This window comes from Camelus bactrianus, chromosome 1, assembly GCF_048773025.1.
Source record: "Camelus bactrianus isolate YW-2024 breed Bactrian camel chromosome 1, ASM4877302v1, whole genome shotgun sequence".
NCBI classification, from domain to species: Eukaryota; Metazoa; Chordata; class Mammalia; order Artiodactyla; family Camelidae; genus Camelus; species Camelus bactrianus.
The window spans coordinates 71470140-71490488 of NC_133539.1; the positions used below are offsets into that span (position 1 = coordinate 71470140).

Genomic DNA, 20349 nt, shown 5'->3' on the forward strand with positions numbered 1-20349 from the left:
CCTCTATCAAAAAAAAAAAAACGAATAAAAGGTTGATCAAGAGTAAGATTATCTAGGAGATTTAGAAACATGACACTTCTGGAAAGATCAGGGATTAGGTTTGGAGAGATGTGGCAATTTAGGGATGAAAAGAGCAACCTTAGAAGTTCAGGATTTAGGAGAAAGGGCTTCTCTCAGGCAGGGGAATTATATGTTACATTTAATAGCACCTGCAAACTTTAAAATAGTTAGGGTTCCTTGGTAACTAAGCAAAGAGTCCTGACACTAAAAGTCATCTTTTCTCTAAAGACTTTCTAATGTTGTTTTTTTTAAAAAGTGTTTTTTAATCATATTGGGAATCCAACTGGGATAGCGCCCTTAGAGAAGATCACTGGGTTAAGGGAGGTGTCAGAAGTGGGTTCAAAGTCACATGAAGGTCCTGGGCTGAGGTTTATTATGGTTAGTGTTTCAGATCTAATTTCAGAAACACTTGGCTTTTCAAGCCTTCCATTTTTCTTTCCCTGCCATAACTCAGCGGAGCTAGGGGAATGAGTGGGAGGAAAGAGTCTTACTTTCTTCCCAAGGATGTTTCTGAGGGAACTACCCTTCACTTCCACACAAGTCTTTTGTTTGAATTCTCACAAGTACTGAAGCAGAACTTGGAAGACGTGAGAACTTGTTGGCGAGAAGATGTACTCTGCCATTGAGAAAACCTTAGGTACTTCTTTCTAACCGGAGCAAGCTAGGGCTGGTCACAGTCTCAGCTCGGCCTCTCCCTGCAGATGTGTGCCATGTTGTACGTGAGGAAGGTGCCCAGTCTTGGGGGTCCCCAGGGAGTGGTCTGGAAGTGAAACAGAGCAATGAGGGTCTTTGCAGGAGAGCAGTGTGCCCTTTGGCTTTTCTGCCTGCATTTTACTGCCTGTGACTCAGCAACTTACTAGTGAGAACGAGGGGCTGCACACCAGTCAGTTAAGTATCCTGTGGTCCACGTTAGACTGGTGGAAAAGGAGAAGGCAGTTTAGCGTAGAGTGTTGGGCTAGGTGAGGAGGCCCCGTCCCTGCTGAGGGTGTCCCCACACTCCCGTGACCTCCCCGTGGGCCTGAGGCTGGGCTACACTAATGAGCTACCTTTTGCCCTTCAGCTTCCTTCCACTGTATAGCCTGATGTGTTTTGCTACGTGAGTGTGCGCCCTAGGCTTGTCTCCCTGGTCTTGATCCAGTGTCTCATCTTTGCACCTCTCTCACAACTCCTATCAGAGTTTGTTTCTAATGGAAGAGGTTCACATGATAAAGAAAAAACCAGCCAGCCCTCACATCACGATAGAGATGAAAAATGCCACCTTGGCATGGGACTCCTCCCACTCCAGTATCCAGAACTCACCCAAGCTGACCCCCAAAACGAAAAAAGACAAGAGGGCTGCCAGGGGCAAGAAAGAGAAGGTGAGGCAGCTGCAGCGCACTGAGCATCAGGCGGTGCTGGCAGAGCAGAAGGGCCATCTCCTCCTGGACAGTGATGAGCGGCCCAGTCCTGAGGAGGAAGAGGGCAAGCACATCCACCTGGGGAGCCTGCGCCTGCAGAGGACACTGTACAACGTCGACTTGGAAATTGAAGAGGTAACTGTCCGCCGGGTGTCTGTTCTGGTTAGAGTGGGAAGCTGCTGTTCCTGTAGCAAAGTTCTCTGTGGCTAAGGAGCAGATCTGGCCAGCTCCACCTCTAGAAGGGATATTTAGGTGCTTAACAGTAGAAATTAATAACAGCTGATCTCGCGAGATACTTTACAAACAAGGAAATGAAGCATTCAGGTGGATTTTCCACGATTTTGCCCTGAATAAATTTGATTATTATAGTTGTATGTAAGCTGTAATAACTGTTTCTAGTTATTATAATTCTGTGTGAGCTTCTTATTAGCACTAGGCTGTGCACAGCACAGAACCTGGCATATAATAGGTATTCTTAGTGATGCTGTGTTCGCCAATTCTATTGTAACTGTTTATTTTTAATGTAAGTAAAGGGTCATTATGATATATGATGTCGCTGCCCAGCTAGCACAGGAGTAGTCTCCTCCCAGCGGCCCTCCTATGGCGAGTGGCTGCCATGGAGACTCCAGGTTGGAGACTTTTAAAGTAGAGACTGCGAGGGGAGCCAGCACCACACTGAGGGCTGCATCATCAGCATCCCAAGGGCATCTACCTTCACACATTCAACAGCCATTTTTGAGTGCCAGCTCTATGCCAGGCACCGTTGTAGGGCCTGTGGATGGAGCAACAAAAACCAAATAGACAAAAATCCCTGCCCTCCTGGAGTTTATATTCTTGTGAGCAAAGACAGACAGTAAATAAGTAAACTATATTGTATGTCAGTAGGTGCTAAAGGCTGTGAAGAAAAGGGTGGGGAGCAGGTGTGGTTGCAATTTAAATAGGCTGCCTGAGGGAAGGCCTCAATTAAAAAGTAATAACAGGCTGGGGGAAGGGTATAGCTCAAGTGGTAGAGCGCATGCATGCGAGAGGTCCCGGGTTCAATCCCCTGTACCTCTTCCAAGCAAAAATCAGTGAAGAAACCTAATTACCACACCCTCAGAAAAAGTAATAACAGGCAGAGTGCTTTTATTTTTTTAATACAAATTGAAGGCTTCTGGTCTGTCAAGCCTGTCAAGCAAGCTGGTAGACATTGTTCCAACAGCATTTGCTTATTTCATGTCTCTGTCATGTTTTGGTAATTCTCAAAATATTTCAAACCCTCCATTAGCAAAAAGGTTACCACTCGCTGAGGACTCAGATAATGGTTAGTGTTTATCAAGAAAGTGTTTTTAAATTAAAATAGGTACAATTGTTTTTTTAGGCATAATGTGATTGCACACTTAATAAAGTATATTGTAAACATAACTTTTAACGTGTACTGGGAAACCGGAAAATTTGTGTGATTCCCTTTATTGCGATATTTGTTTTACTGCGGTGGTCTGGGACCAGCAATATGCCCGAGGTGTGCTTTTGAGCAAAGACTTGAAGGAGAGGGTTTGTGGATTTGTGGGGGAAGAAGAGCATTCCAGGGAGAGGGATCAGAGCATAAAGGCCCCTGTGTCCAGTGTGCCTGTCACGGGAGCAGAGTGAGCGTGAGAGAGAGGAGTGGGTGCTGAGGGCAGAGAGCGTTGGGGCTCCAGAGCCTCCTGCAGTGACTTCGGCTTTACTCCAAATGAGCAGAGAAGCCCTTAGAGGGGTTTGGAGAAAAGTGATGTGATCTGACTTACATGTGAAGAGAATCATTTTAGCTTCTGGATTCAGAAGACTGTGTAAGGAAACAAGGAAGGAAGTGAGGAAAACCAAGGAAAAATGTAAGGGTTTTCTGGACCAAGGGTGGTGGTGATGGAGGTGATAAGAAACGTTCATCTACATAATTGGAAGTGGGCGTGGGGGTTCTAATGCAGTCTATGTCAAAATCGGGAGCCACCCGCAGGCACATTACTCAGATCCAGAGCTGGAACTAAAGGGAAAACAGAATTCCAGCTCTTGGAAGCTATAGGCAAAAAGGGAGATGGTCCTCAGTGAGACCACCCAAGAGAACTAGTGTGGTTTACCATTGGAGGGCACACAAGTCAGTTTTTAACTTCAGTTAACTCTCAACAGCAGGCTTCTTATTTAATAATGATTATCTTGATCAAGGCACCTGTTACATTGCTAATCAGCTGTATGAGAGGATTATTCCTTGTAATCAGCTGAAATGTACTCTTCTCCTGTCTGTTAATCCTCATTCTGCCCTTTAGAGCCACATTCACATGACAGACCTTTAGCTGTTTGAATAGATACCATGATTCCCCCAGCCCCTGTTTAAGGGAAGGGGAGGGAAGTTAATATAAGCCTGCTGTCTTCTGTGCCCCAGGCACTCACTCCATCGTGGATGTCTTCTTTAGCCACCATTCAGTCAATGGAAAAGAGTTTTCTCTGTGTAACCTGACTGGCCTGAGCAGAGTCTGACCCTGTGACTTGGTCTCCTCCTCACCACCTGGCTGTAATCTTTCAACCTCCTGGACCATGTCAAAAGCTTTGTCCAACATATTTTTATTAAGTACCAGACATTTGGCTTGGCCCTACAAGGAGAACTCCTTCCCTCAAGTTGCTCAAAGCCCAGTAAGAGACAGTATTTGTTTAAGTAACAAGATCAAGTTCACACAGTTGGCAAGTTCTAGTGGAGTTGGGGTTCACATCAAGACCCATCTGGTGGGGGAGGATATAGCTTAGTGGTAGAGTGCGTGCTTAGCATGCATGAGGTCCTGGGTTCAATCCCCAGTGCCTCCATTAAAAAAATAGTAAATAAATCTAATTACCCCCCAAATAAAAATAAAGAATTAAAAAGACCCATCTGCCTGCAGAACCCCTGCTCTTCACAGCATCATCCTTCACTCCTTTCCTTCCCTGCGAGACTTGAGGCAATGGAGGGTTGCTGAACAAGTGGCCTTGTTAAAAATCACTGCCCATGGAGAACTCAATATTTTGCCTGAGGATGGTCAGTTAATCCCAGACGTGGTTTTCCACTTTCACGTGGGATGGATGGTTTAAATATGCCTTCAGATTCTTGGAAATGTTTTGTAGAAAAATGGAAATGATGGTTCTCATAGTTTTTTTGTTTTTGTTTTTGTTTTTTTGGAAGATGATTTATAGGTTCCAGAGGAAAAAAACATATAAAATGAAAATCAAGAAAATAATTTCTTGATATAAATAAAAATCAAGAAAATAATCAAGATTCCTGCCTTCTCTTCCAAAAACAACAACAAAAATAAACAAGTAATCAAAAAGCATGGGTTACCAATAAAGTAGGAAAGGGGCTCAGCCTTTCTAGAAGTGATGTGGGATACCTTAATGTGTGCAGCATATGTAATTTTTCCAAAAGGCTTACACATCTGTTGCCTTGGTGCATCCCCACAGAAACCCTGTGACGTGGGTGGCTGACGAGGGAGAAGAGAGGTAAATGACTTGCTGGGTCGTCAGGATGACACAGTTCCCATAATGATGGAGTGTCATTGGTGCTTTTTTCCTCAAAGAAATCAGAAGTCCTAGAGAAGAGTGGTCGGTAGTCCTTTAATGACCTTCCTCTTTCGTGTGCTTTGTCCAGGGTAAACTGGTTGGAATCTGTGGCAGTGTGGGAAGTGGAAAAACCTCTCTCATCTCATCCATTTTAGGCCAGGTAAGATTTTGTTATTATCCTTGGCATATTCTGCTTCTTTCTCTGGATTCTGCTTAGCAAGAGGCTCAGGAAAAGTGAACTTATTTCCTGAAGAGTCAGGAAAGGTGGAAACAAAATGACCCTTGGTCTGTATCACACCTCTGCCTCTTGCCCTCCCCCCCCCCATATTCCTACCTCTTAACAACAGCATTGTGTCCAGAAGGGGACTCAGTGGACGCCTGGTGAATGATTGATACTCAGCTGGAGTCATTTGTTTCTCATGCCTTCTTTTATCCAGCATGTATTTATTGAGTGCCATAAGTATGCCAGGCAGTGTGTTGGGAAATGTCAGAGGTAGCAGTGGACAGATGGCCAACAAATGGAAGACGCAGAGCTGACTAGCCTCACCAGCCTCCCTGTTAGAGAAAGCCTTCAGGATTTGATCTAGAAGCAAAGACCCACTGTTTTCAGCCTAACCATTGAAAGAACTATGCCCTCAAGGAGTTCATGGCCTACTTGGGGCACTTCTAGACACACAGGTGTAGCACGGGGCAGTGTGTGAATAGTGCTCAGAGGGCCCAGCAGAGAGCTGTCAACATTTAGAGTGGGGATCATCCAGCTAAGACAGATTATCTTGTACTATGTTTTAGAACCAAATAATCAGCAAAACAAAATACTCCCCACCACTCCCCCGGCAAAACCCCAAGGTACTTCCACCTGCTTCTAAACTTGGATTAAACTAGCTTGACTTAGATGGTTGAGATGAGGATGAATTTAAGCTTATTCCTCGTGATGGATGAGGTCCTCTGAATCGTTTATCCATATTGAGGAAACTAAACAAGTGGGAGAAGGGGTTGGGGAAGAGTGTTTTGTAGCATCCAGTTTATGGGATACTTTATCTTGTTCAACTCCCCTTGGTGGAGTTGTGTCTCCTTGAGAGCCATGGTGTCCAGGGTGGTCTGAGGAAGGCTGAATTCAAATCATCTGGATGAGCAGCTCCACACCCCCGCCACTTTCTGCTTTATGAGACTCTACAATGGCCAGGTTCAGCCGTTGGTCTTTGTAAAAAGCCAAAAACCTCCTAGATGATTTCTGATAGTCAGATTTAAGGGCCAGTGATGAGAGACACAGGCGGAGTAAAGCAGAAGGAGGGTTAGTGGGCAATGGTTAAATTGAAACCTGAATGGGTCTTTGCTTCTGGATCAAATCCTGACAGCCCTCTCTGTCTGACAGAGGGACTGTGAATACTGGTCAGCCCTGCTTCTTTACAGTTCAACTTTTTTTTGGCAGTCTATAGTGTGGGGTGTTTGCACTGTAGCAGCCAGAAGAGCTGGGTTTCCACAGTAGACCTTTGGTGGGTTTCTGAGCACTTTTAAGTGCATATCAGAGTGCTTACCAGTTTGTGGGCAGTCGGTACCACTGTGTTATGATCTGTGTGTGTACTCTGTGTGTTACAGTGTTTGAAAGGACAAGCTTGTATGTGTAGGTTGGTTAATGACACTGTTTTAAGCTCTAGCATCCCTAATGCAAGACGAATGTCTACTGTTAGTCCCAAAAGGAACCCTGAAAGAGGGTAAAATGGGTAAATCAATTCATGTCAAACATTGCAACTGAAAACACAATTCAAAGCACGTGGCTCATCATTCAGTCTCTTCGTGATGGAGGGGAGCATCTGCCATCATTGCATGGATACTCTGTAATAGTAGTTGATGTCTAACTGGAATTTTTTTCCCTCTGGTCCTCATTTTACAGAAGCAGCTGATCTAGCCAACAGCCTGGATTAATTCTGTAGATGAGTTGGCCTGCCCTCATCTTGAGGCGGGGACTAGCTCTAAATCCTTACAGCATCCTCCCCAGGGGAATTCTGAAAGGGCCTTCTGCTTGTGCTTCCTTTAATTAAAACAGTTTTCAGTTAGGAAGAAAAGGATAATAAAGTAGCTTATGGGTTGCTGAATGAAGTATTTGTTCATTCAAGTCATGGGTTATGCTGGGCTCCCCTCACACATAAGCAAGGAGAACTTTGATTTTCTTTGCTGCTATAGCTCTCTGTGGAACAAAGGTGAGGTCTGAATTTGGGTTCAAAAGGCATCCAAGGAAATTGCCAAGACTTTCAAGTCCATTGTGGAATGTGGGGGTTCTGTTGGCTTAGGGTGATGGTTTTGCATTATGATGCCATTGGATGGTGTCTGTCTCCCTAGATGACACTTCTAGAGGGCAGCATTGCAGTCAGTGGAACCTTCGCTTATGTGGCCCAGCAGGCCTGGATCCTCAATGCCACTCTGAGAGACAACATCCTCTTTGGGAAGGAATTTGATGAAGAAAGGCAAGGAATGTTTGGTTTCTGTCATGCTTTCCATCTTGGCCGCGTGAGACACAAGGCAGCCCAAGTCAGCAGGCTCTGCTCCAACCGTGTCCCTGATGCTAGGTCTCTTTGTGTCCCTCAGATACAACTCTGTGCTGAACAGCTGCTGCCTGAGGCCCGACCTGGCCATTCTTCCCAACAGTGACCTGACGGAGGTACAAGCCTGGTGGGCCAGGGTGTTTAGCAGAGAGGATTCTGGAGGAGGGGTGTCAGGGCTGTGCCAGAGCCACCTTCCAGGAGTGCATCTAATTTATTTATTTTTAATGGAGATACTGGGGGTTGAATCCAAGCATGAGCTCTACCACTGAGCCATTCCCCACCCGCTAGGAGTGAATCTTAAATACGCGGGAGAAGAACCTACACGGGGAGCTTTGCTTTCACTGGGACTTGGTGTTAGGAAAGCATTTTGTCCTTAGGGCAGAGACACTGCCTGTTTTAAGCATATACATGTTTCATGTGTCATGTGGATTTTAAACAAAATCCCATTGTTGGTTCAGAGCTCATGTGTTCCACACTGTTCATTTTTAAGGCCATAAGTCAAGCATGTGCCTGTTGGGCTTCTCCCCTGAACTTCACTCTGCCAGCCTCCTTACTCACATATGGTCTCTAGAGAGCCCTCTCTCCTTCGGAAAGAAAGAGGCCTTAGCACAAACCTGCCTTTCTTGGGTTCTCTGCCCTGGAGCAGTTCCCAGAGGCCCGTCTCTGGCACTGCCTCTTGCCCTTTGGTGTTGACCTTCCCCTCCCATGACCTGCCTCTAGGTCTCTGAGGCTGGCTTTTTTATTTGGCTGACATCAGTTTAAGCCCTCAAACCAGACTTGATGACTGGCTTAATTAGTTTCCTGGCCCTCAGGTCCTGGTTCCCTGATTAGCAGCTGATCAGCAGCATCTCTGGGGACTTGTTAGAAATACAGATTCTTAATCCCACCCAGGATCTTCTGAATCAGAGATGCAAGGGGTGGGGCCCAGCAGTCTGTTTTAACAAGCCCTGAAGGTAATTCTCACACACACTCTTGTCTGAAAACCTCTGAATTAACTGAACTTTTTTTAAGGACAAGATTTTTTTAAAAAATACAGAGCCAGATACCATTTGACAATTGATTTTTTTTTTTCATTTGTTCATTTACTAGCATTTATCAAGTGCTTGTTATGTGCTGGCTACATGTGGAGAAACTGCTTGGGGCACTGGGAAAATAAAGAAAAGGGACAACAATATGTGCCCTCAGAAAGCTTACAATTGAGAGAGACACCCCAACAAAAACTCATGAAAAGGAGTCCCCTTTCTTTTGGGTGTTAGTGGAGAGGGCCGGGAGGCTTCACAGAGAGGACGCCAGAACTGAGCAGACACTGAACAGGAAAAGGCATGACAGTAGATATGTGTGTTCCTAATAGATACACTGTTTAAAATGACTCAGATCCCAGAGTGCTGAAGAGGGATTGGCAGTGGCGGCTGAGAGCTGCTGGGAAGCTGGGTGGCAAAGGGCCTGCTCTGTGTGCCATATTTGGGTGTTTAGATTCTATCCTTTAGAATTCTAAGCAAGGGTGGTACATGGTCAGCTTTATGTTTTGGAAAGATCTTTCTGCCCATGGAAAATGGATTGTAGTTGGGTGTCAAGACGGCATTGCAAGGCCAAATACAGGATTGATTAGTAACCAGATGGTTGTGGGAGAGGGGGAGGCATCTGGGCTGATGCCCCCCGTTCTGGTGTGGGCCCTGGAGGATACAGTGGCCCTTCATCGAGGTGGGGAAATCAAGAGAAGGAGTTGGTTTGGGTGGAGGGGAGGAGAGATGACTGGGGCAATTGATCACTGAGCCTGGTTCCAGACTTGAGCTGGAGGCCTTCCTATGCTTTCTGGGCTCCTGTAGATTGGTGAGCGAGGAGCCAACCTGAGTGGTGGGCAGCGCCAAAGGATCAGCCTTGCCCGGGCCTTGTACAGTGACCGAGACATCTACATCCTGGATGACCCCCTCAGTGCCTTAGATGCCCATGTGGGCAACCACATCTTCAACAGTGCTATCCAGAAGCACCTTAAGTCCAAGACGGTTTTGTTCATTACCCACCAGTTACAGGTATGGTGCTTTCTTCCTTCCCCAGGCTGCCCTCCTTGGCTTGAGAAATCAGAAACAGGGAGATAGTTGGTCCCAGTCCCTTCGTGGGGCTCCTAGATGTCCCTGGAATCATGAGTGTTCACTGCCTCAGCAAGTTGCTCTCTGTCCCATTGTACCAATAAAACTCACTATACCAGATGGCCATCTGAATCAGAGATCCTTGGAGCATGTTAGCTTCTGCATATAAATTAGTGAGTAAAAGGGCTGAGAGGAGTAGGCAGCAAATGGAGTTTGGGTATGAGATGGTTTGGGAAGCACTGTGTTAACATCTGTATGCGAAGGGGAACTGTTCAGGGAAAATAAGCTCTTCTCCCTCTGTCATCCCATGACAAGCAGCCGTTTCAGAGAGCAGCTCAAGGATGTTGCCCTCTGCTTTGCATATGTTGTCAAGTTTGGGGGGCTTGCCCGCCCTTCTGTAATGGGATGTCTGTAATTATGTGTACTTCTGAGTACAGTGAAGGGATGTGAAGTTTGATGCAGGTTTTGGGAGGCTTCATCAGCAGATTTATGTTGAAAACGGGAGGAACTGCATTTTGATCTCCATCACAAGGCAGCATAAGCTAAAACTGGGGTTCTCAGTCTTGGCACTATGGGCTTTTGGGGCCAGAGAGCTCTCTGTTGTGGGGGCTGTCCTGTGCATTCCTGGCCTCCATCTACCAGATGGCAGGAGTACTCCCTCCAGTTGTACCAAAAATGTCTCCAGATATTGCCCACTGCCCACCGGGGGCTCAGTCACCTCCAGGTGAGAACTGCTGAGCTAAGGTGTAGATATTTGGGTGTATTTGCACAAATATTAGCCACACTATGTGGTCCCTGTCTCTGTCCCCAGTACCTGGCTGACTGTGATGAAGTGATCTTCATGAAAGAGGGTTGTATTACAGAAAGAGGCACCCATGAGGAACTGATGAATCTAAATGGTGATTATGCTACCATTTTTAACAACCTGTTGCTGGGAGAGACACCCCCAGTTGAGGTAAGTATCACATGACGTGTGTGTGTGTGTCTTTCTAGCAAGAGAGACATGACTGTAGAGAAATCTCAGCTGAATTCAGTGTCTGTGTCTTATTGGCAGAGACCCTATTTTCTGGTGACCAGACTGCGGTGCATCAGATCACATACTGGTTCTACTCCAGGAGGGCAGGATTGTGGGGCTGGTGGGCCGAGGTCTTCTATCAGAACTTACTAGGAAGGCAGTGGCAGGGAGAAGGATGTGGGCTCAGTGAGCGCTGTTGTTCCATTGTAACTTACTTTCATAAAGTCCACCAAATCCTGACTGAAGCATTACAAAGCTCCTTTCTTAATAGTCAGATGCATAAGGTGCCAGGGAAGAGACATTAAATACTGCATACATTTGAAAATTATCCATGGTATCTGGCTGCTGACTTAGTACTCTTTAACTAACACCGACTGTGGCCCAGTTACTGGATTAGGCACTGTATAGATGTCATGCAATTTAGTCATCTTAACAGAGCTCTGCGGCAAAGTATGATTATCCCCCACTGTTACTGCTGAGAAAACGGAAGCTCAGAGGGTAAACAGCTTGCTGAAAAGGTTGGTTTGACGCTAAAGCGCCCATTCTGTTGGGCTGCCTGCCTCCCGCGGCAGCACAGAAAGGTGGCAGCTTCCTCTGGGCTCTGAGTTAGGCAAAGACAAGAGCGTGCTTAGTCCGAGCTAATCAGAGAGCTTGTTTCTCCTTCTCATCAACTTGCTCTCCTATTGGACTTTTGTTTTCTCTGATCACCTTGGGTCCTAGGAGTTCACTCAGTCTGGGGGAAAAGCTGCTGCTTAGCTACTAGGTCATTTTGATGTTGAGAAGGATGAAAGCAGAAAGTTATTGGGACCTTTCCTAGGAGTCTTATTTCAGTGTTTGGGTATCATCCCTGATTGATTTCAGGTTCAGTACAATGAACTGTTCATGACTGTTGTGTCTTAGGCCTTTTGCTGTAACTCAGACATTCCAAGTGTCAATAGTAACTTCTATAGAGACACCTGATCCAGATTTGGATTTTATGATCTCTCCCTGTGACTCTCAGGGTACTTTGGGCTTTTCAGATTATTTCTTCCTCACGTAGATGTGGAGGGGGGAAATGAGAGGGAGAGGAGCTAAAACATGAAATGTCCAAAGAGCAAAGGAATATTGAGAGCCAGAGTGTTGAGTGGAGGAGTGTGCTTTCAGTATGTCACTTCACTTTACTGAGCCTCAGTATCCTTATCTAAAAATAGGGGTGGCACCTGCCTCTCAGAGTTGGTATATTGATTAAATGAAGTAATAATTAATGTTCTTACCCTAGTCAGTGGTCAGCAAACAGTAATTTTCAGTGCATTTACTCATGCACTGTAGTTAAGTATAAAATTTAGGGTTCTATCTTGTGTTCTAAATGTGGCTCTGAATTTTATTTTATTTTCTGATTTTTTTTTCCCTGTCAGTTGGAGAGCAAACTGGGATCATGAGACTGACTATGACATAGAATTAAATGTAGTAAACTATACTAAGAGAATATCCTGTATAAAGATATAAGAGGAACTTGGAAAGGAGAGCATTAAGTAGTTTCTGTTATCTCAGGTTCAATTTGATGCATGTTTAGTAAGTCCCTGTGTGCCCTGTTATGGGCAACTCTAGGTGCTGGGCCCTGTCTAGGTTATAACCATGAGTGAGACATCATCTCTGTCCTTGAGGAACTCAGTCTCCTAGGGAAGACCAGTGCTCTTATGCTCTTACAGGGGACTGTTACAACACCAGGTCACGCAATGTGCTGTAAAAGTACCAAGAAGTGCCTGGGAGGACAGGGGAGGGTGAACTTTATTCTAGAGGAGTGTTAAGTTGCTTCAGAGAGGATGTAAAATTTGAATCCGTCTGAATGGGAACAACTGTGACTAAGTTGGGAAAGGAGAGGGGCATTCCAGGTGAAGAACCAGTGTGGTTAAAAGTACAGAAGTGGGAAGTGGCAGTGTGATGTGAGGCATGGCTAGGGTGGAGAGTCGAAGCCACAGGCATGGGGAGGAGCTTGCAGGGTTGGACCAGAGCCAGAATGTGGAGGTGTTGCAAAACCAGGCTGAGAAGGTGGAGTTTCCCATGGTTGTAGTGGGAAGTGATCAGACCTGTGATTTGATTTAGTGATGTGACGATCAGAGATGAAAAGAATGGAAGTGACCCCAGCACAAATACTTTGGACAAGTTGGGGTGGATGAGAACAGCATAAAGGCTACTGTGTTTGGAGTTTAGGTAGTTAGTGACTTTGGGGAGAGCAGTGTCAATGAAATAAGAAATCCAGATCTCAAACATTTAAGGTATTGGGGAAACTGCAGAAATGAGTATAGGTGACCCTTTTAAGAAGTTGGATGCGTCTGTTTTCAGTAAGAGCAGCAGCTCGATAAATGATTCTCTAACACGTCCTTTGGACGTTTGTCTGAATGGCTACATCACAATGACTGGAGACACTTCTTTTTGTGTGTGTGTGTTAGATTAATTCAAAAAAGGAAACCAGTGGTTCACAGAAGAAAACACAAGACAAGGGTCCTAAAACAGGATCAGTAAAGAAGGAGAAAGCAGTGAAGCCAGAGGAAGGTAATGACCTTTTTTGAGATGTTAGATTTGTCATCAAATTTGTTTTTGTTTTTGTTTTCCATTGAGGCATTTTATTTGCATGTATATGTTACATCCCTAGAAAAAAGATCCGTGGCTTTCCCTCCTCTGTATTTTCACACACTTGCTTCTTTACGGTCCATGATGCCCGCTGAGGTTGTCCAAACAATGAAACCAAACTAACTGGATGGGAGCTGCGATTTTTCTACATCTTTGAGTTACCCAGCAAATCCAGGTCAGATCACTCCACATTTGTTTAACCTGCCCGTGAGGTTCACAACACTTTTCCCAGTTCTGTGATTGACAATTAAATTTACCAATATAACCACGCCTCAGCATCACAGTGAGAAACCAGACGATGACTTTGGAGCGTGGCCTAGTGAGAACCTGGCGTTTGCCTCTCTTTTTGGCCTTGACCATGCTCTTGAGAGCATCAGCCAGGGACACTGATGAGCACCATTATGGCGGCACAGAAAGATTGCAGAAAGCATATCATTAAAGTTGATCAGAAATTATGCCCTGCAGTAATTCATGATGTTTGATAGCATTGTGTATTGCAGAGTGCCTGGCCTTATATTTCTAGAATAATGAAACTCTTGTATGATTATTGCGAGACCATAAGGCACCTTCTGCTTGCTTCAACAGACCAAGACCATAAGAATAACCTTTAATCCTATGCCTTCTCATGCTGTGCAGGTGGGGCAAGGTGTAGGTAGTCATAGTATAGTGAGTCATCCTGAGTAACAAAAAATTGAATGGTGGGAAGAGGAATACCTTTCATTCCTGTGATTCACCTCTGCTCTTTAAAAGTCATGCCAAACCCAAGCAGAGGTTTTCCAGCTCAAAGAATGCCTCTGTCCTCAGTACCTCTCCTGTTAGAATGAGACTCTTGTCCTGAGCAGACTACAGCAGGGCTGTGGTGAAGAGTTACTGTGGGGTTTTTCCTACTTGACTTTCCCATCCAAAGTCCTTGGTCCTATTTTTTATTTTATTTTATTTTTTTAACATTTTTTATTGAGTTATAATCATTTTACGATGTTGTGTCAAATTCCAGTGTAGAGCACAATTTTTCAGTTATACATGAACATATATATATTCATTGTCACATTTTTTTCTCTGTGAGTTTCCATAAGATCTTGTATATATTTCCCTGTGCTATACAGTATAATCTTGTTTATCTATTCTACACTTTGAAATCCCAGTCTGTCCCTTCCCACTCCCCACCCCCTTGGCAACCACAAGTTTGTATTCTATGTCTATGAGTCTGTTTCTGTTTTGTATTTTTTTTTTTTAAGATTCCACATATGAGTGAATCTTTCTCTTTCTGGCTTACTTCACTTAGAATGACATTCTCCAGGACATTCATGTTGCTGCAAATGGCATTATGTTGTCAGTTTTTATGGCTGAATAGTATTCCATTGTATAAATATGCCACTTCTTCTTTATCCTATTTCTTAAACCCTTTATCTTATCAACTGAAACAAATCTTGGGAGTTAGAAAAACTACTTGCAATACCTTAGGCATTTTCACTTTTGTGATATGTTTTAAGCTGCCTATCAGTTTGCAAGTAATAACAATAATGAATAAAAATGCATTCGTGTTTTAAAGTTCTCTTTCTGTATGTCACCTCTTCATCTTACATTTGCATCCTTTCCCAGATTTGCCACTGCTTTGGAGATGGGCCTGTTTTCATTTCCTTGTTCTTAAAACTGCAGCAGATTTTTGGTGTTAGGATTTGACCATCCAAATTTACCACTCCCTGCCTCTTTTCTCTCTTTTAATACACCAAGTATGAGATTTCGAATTCAGGCGTGATTTAAGAGACCTGAATCTCACATGCACAAAACAAACACAGTGCAGAAGTCTGAGACATCTGTTAGTTCCTGCCACAGGCAGTATGAAAAAAACAGAATGTCTTTTTAGGGAACATTTGTCATTACTTATATAGCCACTAACCTGGAGACTCACATCACAAAGTACTCAAGGCATGTGTGGCTTGTTTGAAGATAATTAAGCATCATATGTGATAAAGAGGCAGAGGCTTCCTGTGAGGCTACTTCTCTGTATTCTCCTGTGAGCACCAATCTCCTGACCACCTCTGGGAGCTCCTAGGAAATATCTCTGAGTCTTTTCTCTCCTACAGCCAGTCACCACATCTGACTGAATGGACCGGAAACTCCATCCCCATCATCAGGACCCTGGTTCTGGCCTTTATCATCCCCTCCCTAGAGAGTTACAGCTGCCTCCTGTTAAATCTTCTCTCCACACAAACAGCTGAGAGATCTAGTTAAAAACAGGAGACTGACCAACTCACTTTCCTGCCTGAAGCCTTTCAGTGGCCTCGCAGTTTCAAAGCAGCATTTTCTAATCCTTTTCCTGATGTGGTACACATAGAAAATGCCATAATTTATATGGGACCTTGGGATGTCTGGAAGAGACTGCTCACTGTCAAAGGTGGCTAGTCTGGCCATTCCAGGCCCACCTAGTCCAGTAGGGCCGGGAGTCAAATCTGCACACCTGTAGCCCATTCTCTTGAGATGGTCTTGTCCAAAGGATAAAGTTCAAATGCCTTGATCCTCAGACCACAGCCTGCTTAATCAGCCTTATCTCCTGCCACTCCTTATACACACAAAATGTTCCAGCCATATTGAAATGGTTGTCTGTAAACACCAATTTGCTGTTTCCCCACCCCTGTGCCCAACCTTTGCCCACCTAGACAACTCTGGCTTACCTTTCAAAGTGTAGTATGGACTACATGGAAATTCTTCCCTGAAACCTCCCTGCTAAGCCCCTCCCAGCTCCCCCAAGTAGGTTATGCGTACCTCCTGGATGTTCCTGTGCTGCCCTGCAAATAGCTCTAGCATTGGAGTTCACACATTTCATTATAATTATGTGTTTATTTACCTGTCTGTCCTACTAGAGTGTGGAAGGACCCTCAGCCAGATCTCAAGGGCTGGGACCTGGTCTGAATACACCTTACTATTCTAGAGCCTTATCCCCGGCCTGGTTCATAGTAGGTGCTTTGTTAATTTAAATGGGTGAATGAACACTCCTGATGAAGGGGAAATAATTCTAATCTAGAGCTCTGTGAAACTGTAGGCTCTCTTTGATTCTGCTCTTCTACTTCATTGACTTCATTCTGGAAAAGCAGCTTTTCCTTTCTGAGTTCACGTTTCTTTTTTTCTTACCTAGGGCAGCTCGTGCAAATGGAAGAGAAGGGGCAGGGTTCCGTGCCCTGGTCAGTATATGGTGTCTACATCCAGGCTGCTGGGGGTCCTTTGGCATTCCTAGTCATTCTGTCCCTTTTCATGCTGAATGTGGGCAGCACTGCCTTCAGCAACTGGTGGTTGAGTTATTGGATCAAGCAAGGAAGTGGGGTAAGGTTATTCATTAACGGTGAATTTATATGTCTAGGATTATGAGGTGTCTCCATATCCCTTGGCTGTTCTCAGGGAAACTGCTTTAGTTTTCAATTAGAAGAAGAATGAACAAGGATTACTCAAGATGAAAAGATGAGTCCCTAATGTAACTTCATCAGATAGTTGCTCCCTGACCAACTCATGGAGCAGTACAGTTTATCAGTAGCATGCCTATAGGCTGTCTGCCCTTGCCCACTAGAAAACAGAGGAGCGGGGCAAAGCCTGCCTTAAATTGGCCTCAGCCAGGTCTCAGGGTCGTTATCCTGCACCCTCCCTTGAGCCGGGAATGGCCCTGATAAGGGGTTCTTGGCAGTCACTTGGAGTCTTGCCTCATAGAGCCTTGCCTCCAAACAGAACACCACTGTGACTCAAGAAAACAGGACCTCTGTGAGCAGCAGCATGAAGGACAACCCTCTGATGCAGTACTACGCAGGCATCTACGCCCTCTCCATGGCTGTCATGCTGATTCTGAAAGCCATTCGCGGAGTGGTCTTTGTCAAGGTGTGCTCTGGTGGCCCTGCTCCTCCTTTCCCTGGGGGCTGTGTGGTCAGGCTCCCCCTGGCATCTCTCGGGTTTATTCTGAGTCAGGGAGCCCCTTTGAAGCAAGATGGCCCTCGCCAAAGTGACCTGCACCCACTTTGTCTCACCTGTTTGCCACCTCGCTCCTCTGTGGACATTTGCCCTTTTCCCGCCTTGGGATGGATGTCCCATGGAGGGGGAGGTGAGCCCGCCTGAGTCCCTGATCACTTTGTGCTCTGCTCCTCAGGGTACGTTGCGAGCCTCCTCCCGGCTCCATGACGAGCTTTTCCGCAGGATCCTTCGAAGCCCTATGAAGTTTTTCGACACTACCCCCACAGGGAGAATTCTCAACAGGTTTTCCAAAGACATGGATGAAGGTATTTCTCACTGCTTCTCTCCATTATGCTCCAGAGCACAAGCCAGAACTCATTGTGCCCTCCAGCCTTCCAAGTGACTCGCTAGATATGCAGATCTGTCCGGCCTTAGGTTCTGAGAGCACGGAGGCCGCTGATGTTTGCATCAGGAACATTTTAGTTTAGGCGTATTCTCCATGTTACAACTTCTCTTTAGGCTGAGGGCCTATCTGATTTTCCACCTTTCATCTGAGTTCTTACATGGTCGTATTTAACCTGAAGACCAGTTCAGAGGATTGAGTAAGCATAACAGCTTTGGACAGGAGCATCTGAGATTCCAAAACACACATGGACTTGTGGGTACTGCATTGGTTCCTGGATACCTACAACTTCTGACAGGTTTTCTGGCTGCTGGCTGCTGTGTGGGCTGTCCCAACACCAGAGCTTAAGTACAGCTGACCCTTGAACAATCAGGTTGGTTGGATCTGTGAATATGGAACTGTGGACAAGGAACCGCATACCTGGAGGGTCTGACTGTAAGTTATATGTGGATTTTCAGCTGCACAGGGGGGCCTGTACCCCACACCCCCACATTGTTCAAAGGTCAACTGTACTCCAGTAGCCCAGAATGATAGTGATACTGCCTGACGTTTATTGAGAGCTTACTGTAGTAAGCAGTGGGCTGAATGTTCTACATGCGTTATCCTAATCCTCACAGCAGCCATGTGAGGTGGGTGTCGTTTCAGCCACTGAATACATGGGAAAGCTGATGTCTAGAAAGGTTATATAATGTGCCCAAGATTACTCAGTTATTAAATAACAAGCTGGGAATTGAACCCAGATCTTTCTGACTCCAGAGCAAATGTTTTAATTGCTGCACTGTGCTGCCTCCATGGCAGGAGTTTGTTTCAGATGTCGGCAGGCCAGTGTAAAGCCCCGGCCAGAGGTAATAAGGGATCAAAGCCATCCCTGATACACATGATGCATGATGTGATCCCGTTTTTGTTAAACTCACGTACAAACACACACACACGGAAAAAAGACTGAAAAAAAGAAATCAGTGGTATCAACATGTCTAGGATTTGCATAAAAATACTCCATTCCTCCCATGTAAAAAAGGAAGGAAGGGGATGGCCAAAAAGAGATGAAGAAAATGTTGATAACTATTGGAGGTTCTATACTCTTTCAACTTTGCATATGTTTAAATTTTTCTATGACAAAAATTTCTTAAATGTTAGCAGCAGTTCATTGGTATTGGTAAGAGAGACTGTTTATTTTATTTTTTGCATATTTATTGTCCAAATATTTTACAACAAGCATATATTACTTTGTAAAGAGGAAGAAATGTTTAAAGGACTTGGGGAGCATAGTGAACCAAAAAGAGGGCACGGGGGAGAAAGATCACTTAAATGTTATTGGGACAAGAAAAACCAGAGCAGCCAGGTTTCCAGATTTTCCTTTGATCAGACTGTTTAAAAGACAAAATCTCAAATTTCAGATAGGGATTCTAGGAAGCTTCTTTTTGTTTTTTAAAATGTTTGGTTCCGTTTTCCATGTTTGCGGATCCCAGCATCTGACACGTGTTCTTTGGTTTCCCCAGTCGATGTGCGACTGCCATTCCAGGCTGAGATGTTCATCCAGAATGTCATCCTGGTGTTCTTCTGTGTTGGAATGATCGCGGGCGTCTTCCCGTGGTTCCTCGTGGCGGTGGGGCCCCTCATCATCCTCTTTTCAGTTCTGCACATTGTCTCCAGGTAAACAGGAAGTCTTCGTGTCTTCTGGGGCAAAGCTGCCCTTTCACAGTTGCTTGTCTGCCCCTCTGACACAGAACTCATTCTCTCTCCAGGGTCCTGATTCGAGAGCTGAAGCGTCTGGACAACATCACGCAGTCACCTTTCCTTTCCCACATCACATCCAGCATCCAGGGCCTTGCCACCATCCATGCCTACAACAAAGGACAGGAATTTCTGCATAGGTTAGTGTCTTTGGAGACCTGAGGGCTGAGTGCAGAGCCAGCATCCTAGCATTTAATTAGAGTTTAAGAGGCCTTTCAAGGTCAGAGTTGGGGATTATAAAGCTCATTACTGAGAGTATTAGTGATTTAATGATCTCTGATTAAGATTCATTTGCTTGGTGATACTCCCTTCTGAGCAAGTGGGAAGACAAAAACACAGATTCTATTGGCCATTCAGTCCTGAGTGGCTATATTTGATGGAGTTTTGCTTTTTTTTTTTTTTAAGAACAGTAAAAGATAATAATTGACATTACACTAATATTTTATTTAGCTGTTGAAAATTGTTTGTGTGAGAAATTTATGTACATAGATAGTCATTGTGGATATTTTTGTTAGCAAGAGATTGGAACAAGACTAAATGTCCTTCAACAGAGGTCTGGTTAAATAAGCGGTGGTGTCACATATAGTGGAATATTATGTGACCCCTGAAAAGAAGGAGACTGCTCTATAGGTACTGATATGGAGCGAGCTCCCAGGTATGTTAGTGAAAGAGTAAGGTACAGATGTGCGGCTGTGGTACACTCCCTTTGAAGTGTGTGTCTGTATCCGTAACATTTGGAATGTCTCTGAAAGTGTTATGGAAACGACAGGCCAGCCAAGAAACAAGCACCACACGGAGGGTTGGAGTACTCAGATGTATTACGCCGGCGGGCTCGGAGGGGCTTCTGCTCCGAACCTCTGAGCACCTCCAAGACGTGCGCATGAGGTTTTATAGGGTAAAGTACAAGCTTGGGGTATTCGGCCAATAGGCATGGAACAGCTTTAGCAGCATCGTTATCACAAAAGTGGAGGCAGGGAGGCAGCAAACCAACATTCCAAAGCCAGATATGTATCTTTGAAAATCCAGCTGTCTAGCA

The 20349-nt window shown here is 45.0% G+C and overlaps 1 protein-coding gene across 6 annotated transcripts in view; it reads left to right on the plus strand.

The window, feature by feature from the left end:
- The window catches only part of ABCC5 (ATP binding cassette subfamily C member 5), a 75499-nt gene that overhangs the window by 36173 nt on the left and 18977 nt on the right, over nt 1-20349 (plus strand). For all 6 annotated transcript variants that reach the window (XM_074366958.1, XM_074366969.1, XM_074366963.1 and 3 more), the window contains 12 exons: nt 1236-1592; nt 5083-5154; nt 7332-7456; nt 7578-7650; nt 9361-9564; nt 10433-10576; nt 13066-13168; nt 16380-16564; nt 16961-17107; nt 17373-17502; nt 19079-19232; nt 19325-19453. In XM_074366958.1, coding sequence (XP_074223059.1) covers nt 1236-1592; nt 5083-5154; nt 7332-7456; nt 7578-7650; nt 9361-9564; nt 10433-10576; nt 13066-13168; nt 16380-16564; nt 16961-17107; nt 17373-17502; nt 19079-19232; nt 19325-19453 — 1823 coding nt within the window. The remainder of the gene's footprint in view (nt 1-1235; nt 1593-5082; nt 5155-7331; nt 7457-7577; nt 7651-9360; nt 9565-10432; nt 10577-13065; nt 13169-16379; nt 16565-16960; nt 17108-17372; nt 17503-19078; nt 19233-19324; nt 19454-20349) is intronic.